General features: G+C 40.4%; 1 protein-coding gene across 2 annotated transcripts in view; it reads right to left on the bottom strand.

Annotated features, from left to right (window-relative positions):
* TRIM24 (tripartite motif containing 24) overlaps positions 1-9,942 on the bottom strand; it is a 128,637-nt gene extending 118,695 nt beyond the window's left edge. The window contains exon 1 of one of the 2 annotated variants that reach the window (XM_019452889.2): positions 9,277-9,942. In XM_019452889.2, coding sequence (XP_019308434.2) covers positions 9,277-9,640 — 364 coding nt within the window. In that variant the 5' untranslated portion in view covers positions 9,641-9,942. The remainder of the gene's footprint in view (positions 1-9,276) is intronic. The other variant, XM_019452888.2, reaches the window with a different exon arrangement.
* Between the last annotated feature and the right edge of the window lie 8,931 nt (positions 9,943-18,873).

The raw sequence follows: 18,873 nt of genomic DNA, 5'->3' as shown, positions 1-18,873 counted from the left end.
TCCTTCCCTCAGGATACTTTGTATACTTTATGTGAAATGTAGCCATTTAACAGGCTTATTCATGTGACCATGACAATCTACTTATCAAGTACTTTAAAGGTTAATTTATGCATAGAAGTTCTAATGTTTTCCCTCAACTCAATAAATTATATGTTACCTCATAATGTGACATACATCCCATTTTAGAGACTACTGGTCTAGAATGTACTTGCAAATGCAGGAGTCAATTTGAGAAAGGGGTCAAGGTTATAGGGAGAAATGCAAGACTTGTGCAACTAGGTTGATAACTTAATTTGGTGACATCTCTAAGAAAAATTAAAAAGACAAAAAAATCTAGAGATGTAAGAACCAAAGTTAGCAAATTACTCACATCTAGGTTTATTTAAAAGGTGCAATGCAATTTAAAAATGGTAATTTGGGGTACCTGGATGGCTCAGTCAGTTAAGCATCCTGCTCTTGATTTTGGTTCAGGTCATAATCTCACAGTCATGAGACTGAGCCCGGCATTGGGCTCCGGGCTAAGCATGGACCCTGCTTGGGATTTTCTCTCTCCCTCTCTTTGCCCCTCCACCACTTGCACATGTACACGCTCTCTCAAAAATAAACATTTTTTCTAATGGTATTTTGGGGCACCTGGGTGGTTCAGTTGTTAAGCATCCCACTTCAGCTCAGGTTATGATCTCAAGGTTCCTGAGTTCGAGCCTGGCATTGGGCTCTCTGCAGTCAGCACAGAGCCCACTTTGACCGGTCCTCTGTCCCCCTTTCTGTCCCTCCCCTACTCACACTCTCTCTCAAAAATAAACATTAAAAAAAAAGTAAAAAATGGTGTTTTGACATCCACTTTCCACCAGGACAGAGTAACCAATACCAAGACAAGTTTGCCTGCTAGGAAAAAATGTATGTAACTGGGAAGAATATAGGAAGCAACTGTCTTCAGGCATTAGACAATAAGCAAGTAAAGACTGTGATCCCTGAAAAAAAGGAAATTCAGGAGGTGAGCCTCGAAAATGTCTTGATTCTCTGCCTGGAGACTCTTTACCAACCACAGTACAGGGAGCTAGAGTCTAAGTAGAACACAGCTAAGAGCCAGAGGAGAATGTGGGGCTGTGGAACAAATTAAACACTGGAGGAAGAGAGCTGCAAAAAGTAAGGATGCCAGGAGTCTCTGTAGGGTTTCTCCCAAGTCCTTGGCTGAAGGCTACCAGGCATGTGCACAACAAGACTTTGGGAAACTTACCAGAGAGTAGTTGCTAAGGGATTGAGAAAAGCAAAGATACTAGAGACCCAACAAGATCAAAGAGAAAACCAATTTTTAAAAAGTAGTCTTAACTCAGCCATACTAATAATTACTTAAAATGTAAATGGTCAAATTAAAAGCAAAAATTTACAGGTTGGATTAAGAAAAAAAAAAAAAAAAAGACACAGCTATATACTATCTACAAGAGACATAATTTAAATATAAAGGTTAAAAGTAAAAGAATGGGAAAATATACTACGCAAATAGAGATTAAAAAACTGGTGCAACTGTATTAATATAAGACAATGCAAACTTCACCAAAAAGTAGTGTGAGATAACATTTCAGTGTTAAAAAAGGGCAAGCCATTCATCAGTAAGAAAAAGATTCAAAATACCTGTAGCAAAAACCAACCAGGATTAAAGGAATAAAAAGATAAATCAACAATTATGAGATTTTAACATTCTTCTCTCCATAACTGATGATCAAGTAGACAACAAAAAACCACGCCCAATACAAATATAGATTTTTACAACACTATCAACCAACTTGACCTAACTGACATTTACTGAACACTACACCCAACAACTGTAGATAGAATTTAAGTTTTTTTCAAATACGCATGGAACATTCACCAAGACAGAGAATACGTTAGGACATAAAAGGTCTCAATAACTTCAAAAGATTTAAGTCTTAACAGAGAATTTTTTTTTTTTTACTACAATGGAATAAGCTACCCAGAAAATCCCATTTACCTTTAAATTAACACATTTTTCTTTTTTTTTTTTTTTAACACATTTATTTTTGAGAGAAGGAGACAGAGCATAAGTAGGGGAGGGGCAGAGAGAGAGGGAGACACAAAATCCCAAGCAGGGTCCAATCTCTGACCTGTCAGGTCCTGATATGTAGGACCCAAACTGAACCCAAACCAAAGAACCGAGAGATCATGACCTGGGCCTAGGTCGGACGCTTAACCAACTGAGCCACCCAGGAGCCCCAAATTAATACATTTCTAAGCAACCCATCAGTCACAGAAGAAATCACAAGAGAAATTAAAAAAAATGTTTTTAATGTTTATTTTGAGAGAGACACAGTGCAAGCAGGGGAAGACAGAGAGACCCACAGAATCTTAAACAGGCTCCAGGCTCAAAGCTGTCAGCAAAGAGCCCCACGCCGGGCTCAAACTCACAAACCGCGACATCATGACCTGAGCTGAAGTCAGATGCTCAACCAACTGAGCCACCCAGGGGCCCCCACAAGAGACATTTTAAAATATTTTAATAGAATGTTAATAAAAACACAGTGCAAACTTTGTTTGAGGTGGCTAACGCATAGAAAATAATGCCTTTAAAGCAGAGACAAACAAGAAATAAAATTAAAGCCAAAAGTTAGGTGATAAGCCCTTAGTGAATAGCAAGCAAGAAAAAGAGTAAATATTACTAATAGAAGCAAAATAGGAGGCAGCACTCAGCCTCTGAAAACATTAAAATGATAAGGGAATACTGTGACCAAATATATGCCAAAAATGTAGCAATTAGATGAAACAGAAAATTTTCTTCAATTTACCAAAATGGATTCATGAAGAAATATAAAATCTGAATAGCCCTGTATCAAAGACACTGAATTCCTAATCAAAAACCTTCTCATGAAGAAAACTCCAAGCCCATATGGATTCACTGAATTCTGTCAAATATTTAAATACTAATTTTACAAAACCTCTTTCAGAAAATGAGATGGAACACTTTATACATTGAGGTCAGTATTACCTTGATACCCAAATCAGATAAAGATACAAGAAAGCTTCCTCACCAACATAAAAATGTCCTTAAAATATTAGCAAACCAAATCCAGAAGTACACCAAAAGGATAATACATCATGACCAAGCAGTGCATATCTCAACAATACAAGATATGTTTAACATCTGAAAATCAACACAATTCACCACATTAACAGGAAAAAGAAAACCCACACTATCATTTTGATACAGAAAATTCAATTGACAAAATTCATCATCCACTCATGATTAAAATCCTCAGCACTCTAGGAACAGAAGGAATCTTCTGAATTTTGATAATGAGTATCTGTAGAAAGCTAATAGATCTAACATATTAATTGTGAACAACTAATGTTATCCTCCTAAGATCAGGAATAAGGCAAGGATGTTATCTCTCATTTAATAGTGAAATTAAACTTCTATTCAATATTGCAATAAGGGAAGAAAATGACCAATTATTAGGAATGGAAAGAAAGAAGTAAAACTATCTACCTGTAAACAAAGGCAGTCTACACAGAAAATCTTAAGGAATTTACAAAGAAACTACTAGATTTAATTGAAGTTAGCTAGATAATGGGATACAATCAATATACAAAAGTCAATTATATTTCGACTAGCAACCATTAGAAATAATATTAAAAAAAATTTTTTTTAATGTTTATTTTTTGAGAGAGGACAGAGAACGTGAGCAGCCGAGGGGTAGAGAGAGGGAGACAGAGGATCTGAAGTGGGCTCTGTGCACAAAGAGCCTGACTCGGGGCTCAAACCCACATGCCATGAAATCATGACCTGAGCTTAACCAACTGACCCACCCAGGCACCCCTAGAAATGATATTTTCAAAAACACCATTATCATTAAACAACATTATCATAAAATTTTTTGGAATAACCTTCACAAATATTGTGCAAGCCTACTATGAGACAATAGTACTCAGAGAAACTAAAGATCTAAATAAATGGGAGATAAAACATGTTTATAGATAGGAACTGTCAATATTGTTAGATCATTCTCCCCAAAGTAGTATCTGGACTTAATGCAATTCTAATCAAAATCATAGCAGGCTTTCATGTAGAAATTAACAAGCTGCCTCTAAAATTTATGAAGAAATGCAAATTACTTCAAAGAGCCAAACAATTTTGAAAAGGAACAAAACTGCCCAATTCCAAATTTGCTTTGAAAGCTACAGTAATAATCAGGGCGCCTGAGTGGCTCAGTCCGTTAAGCGTTCGACTTCAGCTCAGGTCACGATCTCATGGTTTGTGAGTTCGGGCCTCATCAGGTTCTGTGCTGATGGCTTGGAGCCTGGAGACTGCTTCAGATTCTTTGTCTCCCTCTCTCTCTGCCCCTCCCCTGCTCACGATCTGTCTCTCTCTGTCTCAAAAATAAACATTAAAAAAAAATTTTAAAGCTACAGTAATAAAAAAAACACTGTTAGTACCGAATGGATAGATCAATAGAACAGAAAAGAATATAGAAATAGAACCATACTATGTTCAACTGATTTTTTACAAAAATGCCCAAGTGACATACTGGGAAAAGTACTCTTTTCAGTAAATGGTGCTTTAACATATGGTTGAAAACATGAACCTCAACCCTTACCTCATACAAAAATTGCTCAAAATAGATTATAGCTCTAAATATAAAAACTAAAACTACCGAAAGACGGGATAAAATCTTAGTAAATTTAGGGTAGGCACAGAAGTATTAGAACACAAAAATCACTAATCATAAAAGAAAAAAATTGATAAATCATACTTAAATCAAAATTTCAAACTTCAGCTCTTCAAAAGATACCATTAAGAAAATGAACAGGCAAGCTATAGGCGTGAAAGAAAATACGTACAATACACATATTTAACAAAGGACCAGGATACAGAATAAAGAATAGTTTTCTGGGGCACCTGAGTGGCTCAGTCAGTTAAGTGTTTGACTCTTGATTTTGGCTCAGGTCATGATCTCAGGGTCATAAGATCAAGCCTTGCATTGGGCTCAGCGCTGAGCATAGAGCCTGCTTGAGAACGTCTCTCCCCTCCTCTCTGTCCATCACCCCAACCTCCCCCCACACTCCCCTCCAGGAAAAAATAAACATTAAACAAAGAATATATACTTTCCAATAATATATCCAATTACCTAATTTTAAAAATCTGCAAAAGACAAACTGAAATTTTACCAAAAAGTTGTAATAATCAATAAGCATAGGAAAGACACTCATCATTATTCATTGGGGAAATGAAAATTAAAACCATGAGACAACCCTTCGCACATACTAAAATGACTAAAATTAAAGACTAACAACACTCAAATTGGCAACGATGTGAACCAACTGGAACTCTTATACGTTGCTGGAGGGAATGCAAAACAGTACAACCAGTGTAAATATACGTTTATGATGCAAACAAGAAATTCCAATTATAAGTATTTACCCAAGGAAATGAAAACATATCCACATAAAGACTTGTCTACAGATATTTATAACAATTTTATTCATAATAGCCCCAAATTGAAACCAATAGTATAATTTCCATTAATAGGTGAATATTGAATATAATATTGTATAATAAAACTGGTGGACAATATGGATCAGTGTTAAATACTATTAATTCTTTGTCATTGTATCTTGTACTCACAAGGTGATTTATACTTCTCTCACCAAGAACCCAAAGAAACCAGATCCCAGAATTGACAGTTACATATCTCTTAGACCACCTATTAGAAAAGAAGTCTAGGAAAACTGATGGATTCTTTTATTTTACTCTCCTTGGTCAAATAATGTGATCCCTTTCAAAAGTATGCTCAGTATTCTTGTAAAAATAGCTTAGAGTTTGCTACGCTTGCTGACTACATCACCACCACAAAATATCACACCATGTTGTAACATCTCTCCAGGATTAGTTTGTCTTCTGACTTCACGTACCTGTAATGTACCTAAAGAAAAACTGTTTTCTAAGCTCTTCCCTCTTTCCTGGATATAACTGCACACTAAGAAAATGACAGTCACACCTGAGGTAGTCATCCAGCTTTAGCATGTGGCCACTCATCCTCATTCCTTCCAACTGGCAGCCTTACAAAAGGCCAGTTTTGACCCATGTTCTCAACGGCGGCTTGGTAGCTAGTTTAATTGTGTCTGAACATTTATAAATACTTTTTGTTGTTATAAATTAGCTTTATTTCTTTTTCATAAAAAATATCTTAGGATTTATTTTCCATGAATCTCATTTAGGATAACGGGGAGCACCAAAAAGTATTTAATAGAAAAATTAGGTCTGATAATGTTGAAATCTATCACTCTATACCTTGAACTTTAGTCTTAATTTCCTTAAGCATCCTCTTATGATCAATTTTATTTCAGAATATAATACTGCTTGAGCTAAAGAAGCACTAGGGTTTAATATTATACTCTAGAATTCTAAAACTATGCCAAATTGGGCACTCTGGGGGGATGGGCCTAGAAATCTAAATTTTTAATGTAAATTTTTAACCAGTGAGGGGCGCCTGGGTGGCTCAGTGGGTTGACCTTCCAACTTTGGCCTACGTCATGATCTTGTGGTTCATGAGTTCAAGCCACACATTAAGGCTAGATGCTGTTGGCGCTTCAGATCCTCCACCCCTCTTTCTGCCCCTTCCCCACTTGCATTCTCTCAAAAATAAATAAAACATTTAAAATTTTATTTAAAAAAGTAAAAAATAAAATTGTACTCAGCGATTCTAGTAGAGCTAAAATTTGAAAACCACTATCTAAATCTAAAAGGGAAGAGTTTAACTGCAACATAATTGTGGCCTCAACAAAACTTGTTTTATTTGGCCTACACAATGGGCTTGTGTGCAATATATATTTTATTCACTTGCCAATATCTAATACTAGCGAAAGGTTACACAAAAATCCAGGCTTCAGACTTCTCATTAAAATATATACATAAATGTCCTTCAATACTGGCCCTGCCCTCTCTTACATGACCATCCGCTGAGGCTGAGTTTGTTCACCTTCTCTTTCGCTCTCCACCATTCCCTATTATTTTACCCAGATACCTGGCTTAGCTCCTGTACGTATTACAGTTTGACCCTCAAGACTGTACCGACACGTTCATTAGGAGAATGAAGAACAGAGATGATCAAATGAACCCTATTTATTTAGTTATGAAACGTACTGGCTAAAGTTTTACTTCAGCTAGTATTAAAATAAGTTTGCAATGAGAAAGAAAGGGAGAACATAAGTCATTAAGATTCAGGATAGACAGTATTTTTAATTTACTGAAGATAACCCTCTTTTTTTAGAGTGTATTTAAAAGTGTCATTTGATAGAGACTTTTTCTTTCTTGGTATAAAAACAGAAACATTACCTTCCAATCTTAAATGCTTTCTTGAACTATTGCTCACAAACACCAAGATAAAATATATTTAGAGATTAGAATTAAAAAGAACATTTTAAGAAATCTGGAATTGCAAATTTGTCTCAGAGTTGATTTTCAGAGCTTGTCTTATCCATGTTCTCATTCATTCTGACCTAAATGTCACTGCCAGGCACATGATAAATCTTAATTCTAGAATTATGCAAAATTCAGATCCTGACTACTAGCCTGTTTAACCGCTTAAAATATAAATAAAAGAAACTATAAGATGTATCTAAAAATGAAGACTTAAGTTTCACCTGTACTAAATTTCCAACAGGTGAGCCACATCAGAGAAAACAAGTGTGAAAGATCTCAGACTTTTGCAAGCTAGCTTACCAGGGTAGAAGACAAAAAGACTCAGGGGTGAGAGATAAGGGGCAGTCTGTTAGTTACAATAACTTAAGGCAAAGCACCAACACTTTTGCACTGGTTCCCAGAACCCCAGTTCCCACCAGGCAAGGCGAAAATGGCCAGCTGACACCTGCACAGGCAATGGGTTGTGTTACACAAGAGGAAACCTAAGCTTAGAGAACACCAGTCTTTTATCACAGGCAATAAGCACGCCTGCCTTTTACCCCAGTAGACATTTATTATACTGGACCATACGCATGCCTGCCTGCTCTTTGCTCTGATGGAAGACACTATCTCTATCTTCCAAGGCTGTTCCTGATACAAACATCTTTTAAAAAACAGAAACAAAGGGCAGTCAGTACCTTCCTGGCGAGACCGGCAGAAACTTAGAGACCCGTGGAAAATTGTCTCCCTCAACTGGATACTGTTCCTAACATATATTCAAATGAGGAGTCTAAGACTACAATTTATGGCATCAATTTCATATACCCCTTGACCGGCTCAATTACTTCATCACCAATTTATCTCAAATTAAATCAACTAGAGCCTCTAAAAAGGAAGTATATATTAAAAAGGAATGACTCCCCTTTTCCAGTTACTTTCTATTTTTAAAAAGAAGATGCTCCAATATTTGCAATATTAAAATTTAAGATCCTCAAGCATTCCACTAGAAATAATTACTATGCTTACTTTAACTAAGTTTAAATGTTTCAAACCTGTTAACGCTAGCGATAGGAACTACCTGTCAAAAGTCTCATTATACAGTAACAAACACCACAAAGAGAACAGTAACTTCAACATTTCCAGCTGCTGTCTACAAAATACGAGAAAATTCTGCACCCCAAATCACTCTGTTCTATTTCTCCTTACCCTTTACCGTCTCAAAATAAAATCTTCGAATGAGAAAGACAACAAAATACCGTCTCTTTGGGTTCCTTTGTCCCTAGCTGAAGGTAGAAAATCGGGGACTCGTTAAGGTAAAGAACCTGAAACATGCAAGATAGGAAATAGACGGCATCCGATCTGTAATCAATCACCGGAGAAAGTCCCCATCACTTCATCTTCATCCCTCCCTTCCCCCCTCCAGCTCAAATAACGTGAGTATATAGGAGATGATTAGGATCATATGGACCCGGACAAAGCTCCGGGGAGGCAGAGGGTAGCAGTTAACTAGATGCAGTCGGCAAAGAATCCGAGATACACGCTACAGCCGACTCCAACGGAGGTTTTCAAAAGTGCGGGTCGCACGGGCCACCCAACCCTGGAGGAGAATGCTGAGCAGCAGGAGGAGCAGCGGCGGCGCCGCCAAGTCCTCAGCGCCCGTGGAAGTTGCTCGCGGGGCGCGCGGCACGCCGCAGAGCGCGCGGGCCCTCCATGTCACCGCCGCCAACACAGACCCTCCTCCTCGCCCCTCCCCCGCCGCGCACCCCGGGCGGCGGCGACATGACAGCGGGTCGCGCCGCACAAGGGCGCTCGCCTCCCGGAGCCCCTCCCCAGGCTCCCCGGCGTCCCCGGCCGGCTCTCACCTTGGGTGGCGAACGGCGAGGAGCCGCTGACCGGCGAACCGGGGGCGGGGACGGGCGGCGGGGTCTCGGCCGAGCCCAGCATGGGCGCGGGCAGCATGAGGTAGCGCTGGGGCGCGGGTAGGCAGCGCTGGCAGAAGGAGTGCAGGCAGGGCAGCAGCTTGGGCGCCCGGCTCTGGATGTTCTGGTGGCACACGGCGCAAGTGTCCAACAGGTTGAGCCGGGCCGCCTCGCCTCCGCGCTCCGAGTCGGGGCCCTGCCGACTCTCGGCCTCATTCTCCCCGCTTGGCGCCGCCGAGGGCCCCCCGGCGGCCGCCGCCGAAGCCGCCGCGGCCGCCGTCGCCGCCTTCTCCACAGCCACCTCCATTGTCCTGCCCCCGCCGCCGCTGCCGGGGAAGGGGGAGCGCGGTCTCCGCCGGCCGCCGCCCCCGACGACCTCCTCCTCCTCCTCCTCACAGGCCGTTCGGGTGACCCGCGGGAGAGGGAGGGAAAGCGGGCCGGGCCGAGGAAGCCTCCTCAGGCCCCGGGGATCCGCCTCCCGGGTGGCGCGGCCGGAAGAAGGGGATCTGTCAGCGGGAACCGTTCCTCGCACCGGGAAGGCTGCGCCCCGTCCGCTTCGCCAACCGCCGCGGCGCTCGTCGAAACCGCCCAGCCCGCCCTCGTCTCCCCGCCTTTCTCTCTGGGCCCCTGGCCCATCTCAGGCCCCGCCCCCGCCCTCCCTCTCCCAGCAACTGAGGCGACAGCGAGGAAGGCGCCGCCCAATAGCCGCAGCGCCTGGCCGGGGGGCGGGGCCTGCCCAAGCCCGCGAGGCTCCGACGGCCTCGGCGGGAGGCTGGGAGGTGGGAGGGCGCTTGCCCAGCCCCGCCCCCCGAGCTCCTAGAGCCGCGGCTTCTGATTGGGCCTTTGTGTGTGTTTCGCTCCCCTGGAAAGATTAAGGGATCGTTTGTGAAAGACAGACCGACTAATTCGGTCCGCCTGTGATAGCTCCTCCTATGGGGCGGAGCTCCACCGTGTGTACTCAACGCCGTTAATTAAGTAACTGCTTCGGAGGAAACTCTCGTTTTACTGCTGAAGACGGGGGTCCTGTGGGAGGAGTAAATATGGTGGGAGGGTCAAAGGATGACGAAGTACAGATGGTGAGGAGCTAACAAGGTAAGAATTTTACAAAAGCAGAAATGTTGTGTAAAAAAGATATGAGGAGGCAGCATGGATTTGCCACCTGAATTTACTCTTCTCTATGATGAATGATGGAGCCTGAAGAATAAGGGGGTGGGGGGGAGGTTCTCTTGCAAGTCAGAAATTTTTTTTAAGGATTTCGCCAGTGAAAACGATGAAAGGTGAAATCAATTTTCAAAGTAAGTGATTTGCTTTTCAAATGAATAAAAATGGTTCTTCAAGGACTTAATATATAAAGATGGTCTGAAAATGTCTTTATTGTATACGGTTGGCACCAACTCAAAAAATAAAAATAAATGTCCGTACTGACGTCCAAATAACGCCTTCAATATTTTTTCCATTCTGACCCCCAAAACACAGGCTTACGTCAGAAGGTACACACGTTTTCCCTCAAAATATAGCCAAGCTTCCGGGCACCCGGCTGGCTCAATGCATAGAGCATGCGGCTCTTGATCTCAGGGTTGTGAGTTCAAGCCCCATGTTGGGCGTGGGACATAATTAAAAAAATGACCAAGCTTTTAAGGAACTGGAAGTATAGAAACGGAGTGAGGAGAACAAAACTTCTGCACACACATGTAAAAAGATTGTATGGAAGTGTAAATGGAGTAGTGTTGGACCTTTGAAGAAAGTGGGATGGGGTCAGAAAAGGCCTTGTTAAAACTGAAACGATCCCGGGGCGCCTGGGTGGCTCAGTCGGTTAAGCGTCCGACTTCGGCTCAGGTTACGATCTCGCGGCTCGTGAGTTCGAGCCCCGCCGTCCGGCTCTGTGCTGACAGCCCAGAGCCTGGAACCTGTTTCAGATTCCGCGCCTCCCCTATTCACGCTCTGTCTTTCTCTGTCTCAAAATAAATAAACGTTAAAAACAAAAAATTTAAAAACCGAAATGATCCTGGAAGAACAAATGGCAGCGAGAGAGGGCAGGCTCTAGGCGTCCTGGCCCTCCCTTACCTTTCCCAAGTTATCCCCCTCCTACCAGCCTCTTTTCCAAACAGATCGTGAATCCAATCACTATAGGCCTCCAAGAGTGAAGTTCTCCTTCTTAATGGCTTTCGAGAGCTCACTATTTGTTTTGTATGGTGGTAGTTTCTTAAACCTTAGTTTGCATCAGAATCACCTGGCAAGCTTACTTAAAAGCTGGTTCTTGGGCTCATCCCCATATTCAATTTTAAAAGCCTCTGGTGGTTGTGATTAAAGCTCCCTGCACTCTCATACTTTATGCTCTAGCAATTTTCATACCTCCTGCTTTGCACATTCTGTTCCCTTTGTTTTAGAATGCTTTTCCCTCAAAGTTCAGGCTTACCTAGTGTCCCCCTAAATGACCCCATGTGAAGTTCATCACTCTTTCCCCCGTACTCATTCTGTACTCCATCTTTTGGTAGCTGCACCCTGAAGATCTTCATATACTAGGAAAGCAAATTATAAATTAATGACTTCATATGCTAATAATTCATTACAAAGATGGTAAACAGGATTCAAGCAGACTAAAGACAAGCGCCTTTTATTCCCTTGGATGATGGTAGTGAAGGAAAGAAAAAGCAGTATATCCTGGAGGCTTGTTTTTGGAGAATTCCATGCAATTTGATAACAATCCACTAGTTTAGTTTCTCAAATCATCATGGATAATCAGTTCTACAGAAAATTATCTTCCATATTCTTAGGCTTCCTAGTCTCATATACTTAAAACAATCATATGTTTCACTTTGTTCAAATATATATGGCTTCTGATTTTATTAAATTCCAGAAAGCAAATTTATTGTTTTAGGGGTTTTTTGATCATGCGATTTTCTTATCTAGATATTGTCGTCTCAAGTGTGTTGCAAAAATAGTTCACAGAGATTCATACTATGATAGCTGATTTGTCCTTAATTACAGCTCTCATGTATCTCCCTCTCTTACTCTATAATGTCTACGACTCCCGAATTCATCCAAGGCTCTCCATATTTTCATCCCTATCTGATCTCCCTGCCTGATCCTACTGCTTTCCCACATCCATTCTATGCTTCACCCTAATTGGATGGCTTGCCATTGTCTAACTGTACCAACATCACCTCTACATCCCTCTGAGAGAGGGGGTAATATTTGTCTATGCTGGAATAGAAGGCAGTCTGCAAGGACAGCAAGAGCATTCGGTGCTAGTGAGTATTTCTCAGGGCCACCTCTCACGTGGTAGTAATGGATGGAAATTCTAGATCTTCCAGGAAAGTGTAACGAAACCATTTTTGTTTAGAGCTCTTAGAAATTATAATACATGTCTACGCAAGGAACGTGTGAGATAACCCCTTTAATGCAATCTTATATCTTTAGAGAAAAGATAAGGAAAAGATTCATACCTTCAGAAGTAGCTGAGAGATTTGGGTAACTTTCAACCTCATTGTTAGAGCAAGGAGAATGCAGTGTGCAGGGGCCAAAGACTGTCTTGTTATCTCAGTGGCTTCCTCAGATATGCCCACAGTCAAGAACCGATGGAAGCAAGGCACATTCTGTGGACTCCATCATGAAGCGATGTCCCGGGACCCAGTATCTCTCTCACATATGCCATGGCCCTATTAAATCCTTGGATCTTCAAACTGGCCCTAGATAGAAAGGAGAGTGAATATGGTATTGATGGTTTTAAAACCCCAAATGATGACCAAAACCAAAATGGAAACAGAACCTAAAATAACTGAGAATATAACTAGATTAAGTTGTCTGCCCTCAGGAAGATAAAAAGTTAAGTTATTTAAAAAAAAAAGTGTATATACTACTTGGGGTACAGTAAAGGATTAAGTCAGTGAACATGGGTTATTCAAACCCTGCATGGTCCAGACAAAACACCAGTCTTTAACTCGCTATTGGGAGATGACCTCTGAACCTTTGCCCTACTTGATAAGAGGATTGCTATATGCCTGAGGCTTTGGCCTCACACCCATCAGTGACCAGATAGTTTACTCTATGACTTATGGCTCACACAGTTTTTTGTATACCTGAGGCTCTGTGCCACAGTGTCAGTCCGTCCTCTGGAAGGCAGGAGACTGTGTAGCTAAGGTCAGTTACCTGAGGACTTACTCCATGCTCTGTGACTGACCCCTAATTGGATCCTGGATACCGAGGCTTGGGTGAATTTCCCGCACTGGCAACACTTTGCACATGTTGTTACGCATTGTTGCTAGAGGAATAAGCGTGTTGGGGGGACTCCACTGGCCAAGAACTGGAAGCTCTCTCCTGGTTTCTCCTGGGTTTTGCCTACGTGCCTTTTTCCTTTACTGATTTTAATCTGTATCCTTTTGCCGTAATGAATTGTAACTGGGATATAGAAGCTTTTTCTGAATCTTATGAATCCTTCTGGAAAATCATTGAAACTGAGGGTGGTCTTGGGGATAGCCAATACAAAGGGCATGCCATTTTTCCTACTAGTAATTCTACTTGTAATTCCTTGAGGCTAAGGAACATCTCTTCCATATTCCTTTAATACCGCACAAACTGCATGGAAGCAAAAAACCTAAAGCTTGCTTCCTCCTGCTTTATTCCTTTAATCCTTTGCTTCATTCTAAGTATTTGCTTCAATTACAGCTCATTTCCCCAATTATCTATCTTCTATCTACCTATCTATCTATCTATCTATCTATCTATCTATCATTTTTGCTTCTTGTGAGCCATTTGCTGAAGAGAAAAGTCCAGGAGAGATCATTGCAATGATTTCCCTTTTCCCTCATCACCTCCCCTATACAGTCATTCTTTTCTTCTAGGTAAACATTTTTAGAAGATGAAGTGTGGAGGGAAAGAAGTCACGAAAGGGCCGGAGAGTGACAGGAGAAGGGGCATATTTATTGCCTTGTCTGAAGGACAGGAATAATGAAGAGAGTTGTAAACTGAATATTGACTCATGAGGCTTTATGCACAACGATTTTTATGGACGGTTGGAGCCAAGTCAACTTAAGTATTGGGAGCAATACCTGTACAGACTGTTCTGGGAATATCCAAAGGCAGAGAGAATCCCCTCAGTGCTGTGGAAGCACTTTTATTGGGCTTTATTATGAGAGGAGGTACAGAGGAGAGAAAGCAGAAGCAATGGAAAACCTGAGGATCAAGAGTAAGTCCATCAGGAGACTAAGAAGAAGAAGAAAAAAAAGAGGATGAGAACAGTGAAGATAATAAGGGACCAAGTGAAAGCACACAAATGGAAGAAAAGGAAAAAGGAATAATGCTTGCAGATAACATAACAGGAGAAGAAAAGGTGGGGTAGCTAGGAGCTAGAAGGAGAAGGAGGAGTTTCATGACACTCTGTGATGAAGGAGGTGAGTGAGAAACGAGTAGATGAACCAAAGTGGAACTTTGAAAGGACTCTGAAAATGGTGACGTGGTTTATGTTGAGACATAACTTGTAAAAATTTATCCAGTCCCAACTCAACATAAAACACAGCCAGAGCAGAAGCCATTTCTACTTTCCAAGAGATATTTCACTTGATAGTAGAATTCCTTGTACACATTTGTGCTTTTGAAAAGTGTCATTCTTTCAGGGTTCCCCCCCCCCAACATTTATGATACATGAAACAAATATTCATTTGTTTTATAGCTTCTGTTTGTTTTCATGATGGTGATATATATCAAGCACTACTTTTAGCTATGCCTGCTCTTCTGTTCTATAACTTGTTCTTAATTTAGCCCAAAGATGCCTGACATAGCCTCCCTGAACTCCATGTACAGAGTTTATTGCTTCTGGGGAGCATGTTTTCAGAATCTATGTAAACATGTTCTATACGTAAACACCCACACATATATAATTTGACATAGCTAGAATCACAATAGCACAGTTTTAGTACTTTTTTGAAATTAATGCTGGGAACTGAATTGTGTCCTCCTTCAAATTCACATGTTGAAACCCCAATCCTATATGTAACTGTATTTGAAGATGGGGTCTTTAGGAGTTAATTAAGATTAAATGAGGTCATAAGAGTAGAGACCTAGTCTGATAGGATTGGTGTCATTATAAGAGTAGGGAGAGAGATGAGAATACACTCTTTCTCCCCCTAGCCCTCAAACCCCCTCACTCTTCTCTCTCCTAAAGCACATGCACGAGGGAAAGGCCATGTGAAGACCTAGAAAGATGGCCATCTGTAAGCCAGGAAGACAGCTTTCACCAGAAACTGAATTGGCTACAGCCTTGACCTTGGACTTCCTACCTCTTGAAATATGGGAAGTAAGTTTCTGCTGTTTAAACCCTCCAGTCTCTGTGGCATTTTGTTACAGCAACTCAAGAAGACTAAAACACCCAACAATACATGTAGATACCTACAGATTTATGAAATCACTTTTAATGATTGCTTATGATTCTATTATAACAAAATTTATGCTTAAAAAACTATATTGACAGACATTTAAACCTATATTAATCAAGTTATGGGCTAAGCTGGTTTGATAATTCCAGTGGCTCAAACCATATCAAGTTTATTTTTCTTTTACATAACACATCCCAGTGTGGGTCCACAGCTCTGTTTCGCAATCATACAAGGCAACAGTGCCTTCTAGCTTGTCATTCTGTCATCCCTTAAAATGTTGTCTTTGGTGACAAGGCCAGATGGGGCCATAAGCACTATGTTTTCACTTGAGAAGAGAGAGGAATTGGCAATTTACATCAAGTAACACAAACGTTGGGCATTAACTTCCACTCACATTATGTTGTCACAGGGCCACACCAAGCTTCAAGGTAAGCTGGAAACTGTCCTTGTCAGTGGCGTAGTCATGAATCCTAAAACTCAGCAGAAGTGGACATTCTGTTAGTAAAGGGATAAGGGAACATTGGATGGGGCAGATGGGGGCAGAAATTAGTAATCTCATATACAATTACTTTCAGCATTTCACTTATCTCTGACCTTACATTGAATTTCTAGAAGTGAAATTCTTAGAACAAGGGTTGCACAATTAATATTTTTATATTTATTGCCACACTACACTTCAGAAAGAATTTAATTACACTCCCCCCAATGTTGTATGTAAATATGAATTTCCCTACCTCTTTGCCATTATTCTACTTAATCTTTGCTAATCTGAATACTTAAAGAAGGTAACTCAGTATTGATTTTATTTTCATTTCTTTGATTAATGCTGGGACAGAACATATCTTCGTATATTTAGGGACATTTGTATCTTTTTTCATTTGTGATTATCTGATCATGGCCTTGGCCTCTTGTTCCATTGGGTACTCATCTTTTTTTTTTTTGAAAAAATTTTTAATGTTTATTCATTTTTGAGAGACAGAGAGAACAGAGTGTGAGCTGGGGAGGGGCAGAGAGAGGGAGACAGAATCCAAAGCAGGCTCCAGGCCCTGAGCTGTCAACACAGAGCCCGACATGGGGCTTGAACTCACTGACCTGAAGATAATGACCTGAGCTGAAGTCAGATTCTTAACCGACTGAGCCACCCAGGCACGCCTCATCTTTTTTCTTATTCATGTGAAAGGGATTGTTGTTTTTTACACACCGTATCTTGCAAAAGATTTTTTTCTATGTGTCATTGGTCTTTTAATCTTACACATTTCTTTTTCTGCTAGGCAAAACTGTTAACTTTTTATGTAGTCAAATTTATCATTTTTTTGTTTTCTGGCTTTCAGTTTTGTAGCATATTCAGAAATGCCTTTCATCAAGAGATTATACAAGTATTCACTCATATTACCTTCTAAGAAATACATTTTCTTTTCTGTTTTTTTAAGTTTATTTGTTTATTTTGAGAGAAAAAGAGAAAGAACGAGTTGGGGAAGGGTAAAGAGAGGGAGAGAGAGAATCCCAAGAAGGCTTCTCATTGTCAGCACAGAGCCCCATGTGGGGCTCCATCCAAAGAAGCCATAAGATCATAACCTGAGCTGAGATCGAAAGTTGTACACTTAACCAACTGAGCCACCCAGGCGCCCCCTAAGAAATACATTTTAATTTTCACTGTGTGGCTTACCACCTACTTATTGCAGATGGTTGTTCCCTTTTCTACATCTTACTGATATTTCAGGCAGAGGGAAGTGGAACTGTACATTCTGCACTCTTCCAAAGAATATTCCCAGAAGCCCTATCCCTTTTACTTCCCTCTCGTTGGCCAGAACTGTGTCGAATAGCCACTCAAATCTCAAGGCACCTTGGAAATACTGTCTTTTATGTGAGCACATATTTATCGAGAATAGAATGGACTTCCATTATAAGGAAGGGGAGATTGTTGGGGATTTGGTAAGAAACGTATGTGTGTGCATGTCTGGATGTCTGTGTGTGTGTGTGTGTGTGTGTGTCCATATGCACTCACACTCACGTGCATGCACACTTATCTATGCAGTGGATATGTGTGAGGAGGAATAAGAAGAAGATGGTTTTAGTTTCCTCTTAGGAGGAAAACCAAAAATTATAAATAAGAGTAAAGATTTCCTTTTTACTGTATAATGATTTTCCTTTTACTGTATAATGTTTTACAACTTTTGAATTTTGTACCTCATACATATTATTTATTAGGAAAATATTTTAATAAGAAATTAAACTTCCTTTAAAAAAATACATTTTAATAGGTAACATATTTGTATGTTTTTCTTTCTTTTCCAATTTTTATTTAAATTCTAGTTAGTTAACATACAGTGCAATTTTGGATTCAGGAATAGAATTCAGTGATTCATCACTTACATACAACAGCCAGTGTTCATCATAACAAGTGCCTTCTTAATACCCATCACTTATCTAGCCCATCCCCCACCCACCTCCCTCCATCTACCCTCAGTTTGTTCTCTATCTTTAAGAGTCTTTTATGGTTTGTTTCCCTCTCTATTTTTTCCCCTTCCATATGTCCATCTCTTTTGTTTCTTAAATTCCACATAGGAGTAAAATCATATGGTATTTGTCTTTCTCTGACTAACTTATTTTGCTTAGCATAATACCCTCTGGTTCCATCCACATCATTGCAAATGGCAAGATTCATTCTTTTTGATAGCTGAGTAACATTCCATTGTGTGTGTGTGTGTGTGTGTGTGTGTGTGTGTGTGTCTGTACATATATATATGTATATGTACATATGTATATACATACACATATATATACACACATATATACATACGTATATATACATAATATACATATATACAGTTGATGCATATATACACATATACACATATACATATACATATGTGTATGTGTGTGTGTGTGTATACACACACACACACCACATCTTCTTTATTCATTTATTGATGGATATTTGGGCTCTCTCCGTGGTTTGGCTATTGTTGATAATGCCGCTATAAACATTGGGGTGTATGTGCCCCTTCGAATCAGTATTTTTGTATCCTTTGGGTAAACACCTAGTAGTGCAATTGCTGGATTGTAAGGTAGATCTATTTTTAACTTTTTGAGGAACCTCCATACTGTTTTCCAAAGTAGCTGCACCAGTTTGTATTCCCACCAGCAGTGCAAGAGGATTCCCCTTTCT

The sequence above is a fragment of the Panthera pardus genome, unplaced genomic scaffold (genome assembly GCF_024362965.1).
Source record: "Panthera pardus isolate Hobbes unplaced genomic scaffold, ASM2436296v1 HiC_scaffold_8, whole genome shotgun sequence".
Classification (NCBI taxonomy): domain Eukaryota; kingdom Metazoa; phylum Chordata; class Mammalia; order Carnivora; family Felidae; genus Panthera; species Panthera pardus.
The sequence above is the reverse complement of the archived record's forward strand: the minus strand, read 5'-3'. Positions and strand labels throughout refer to the sequence as shown.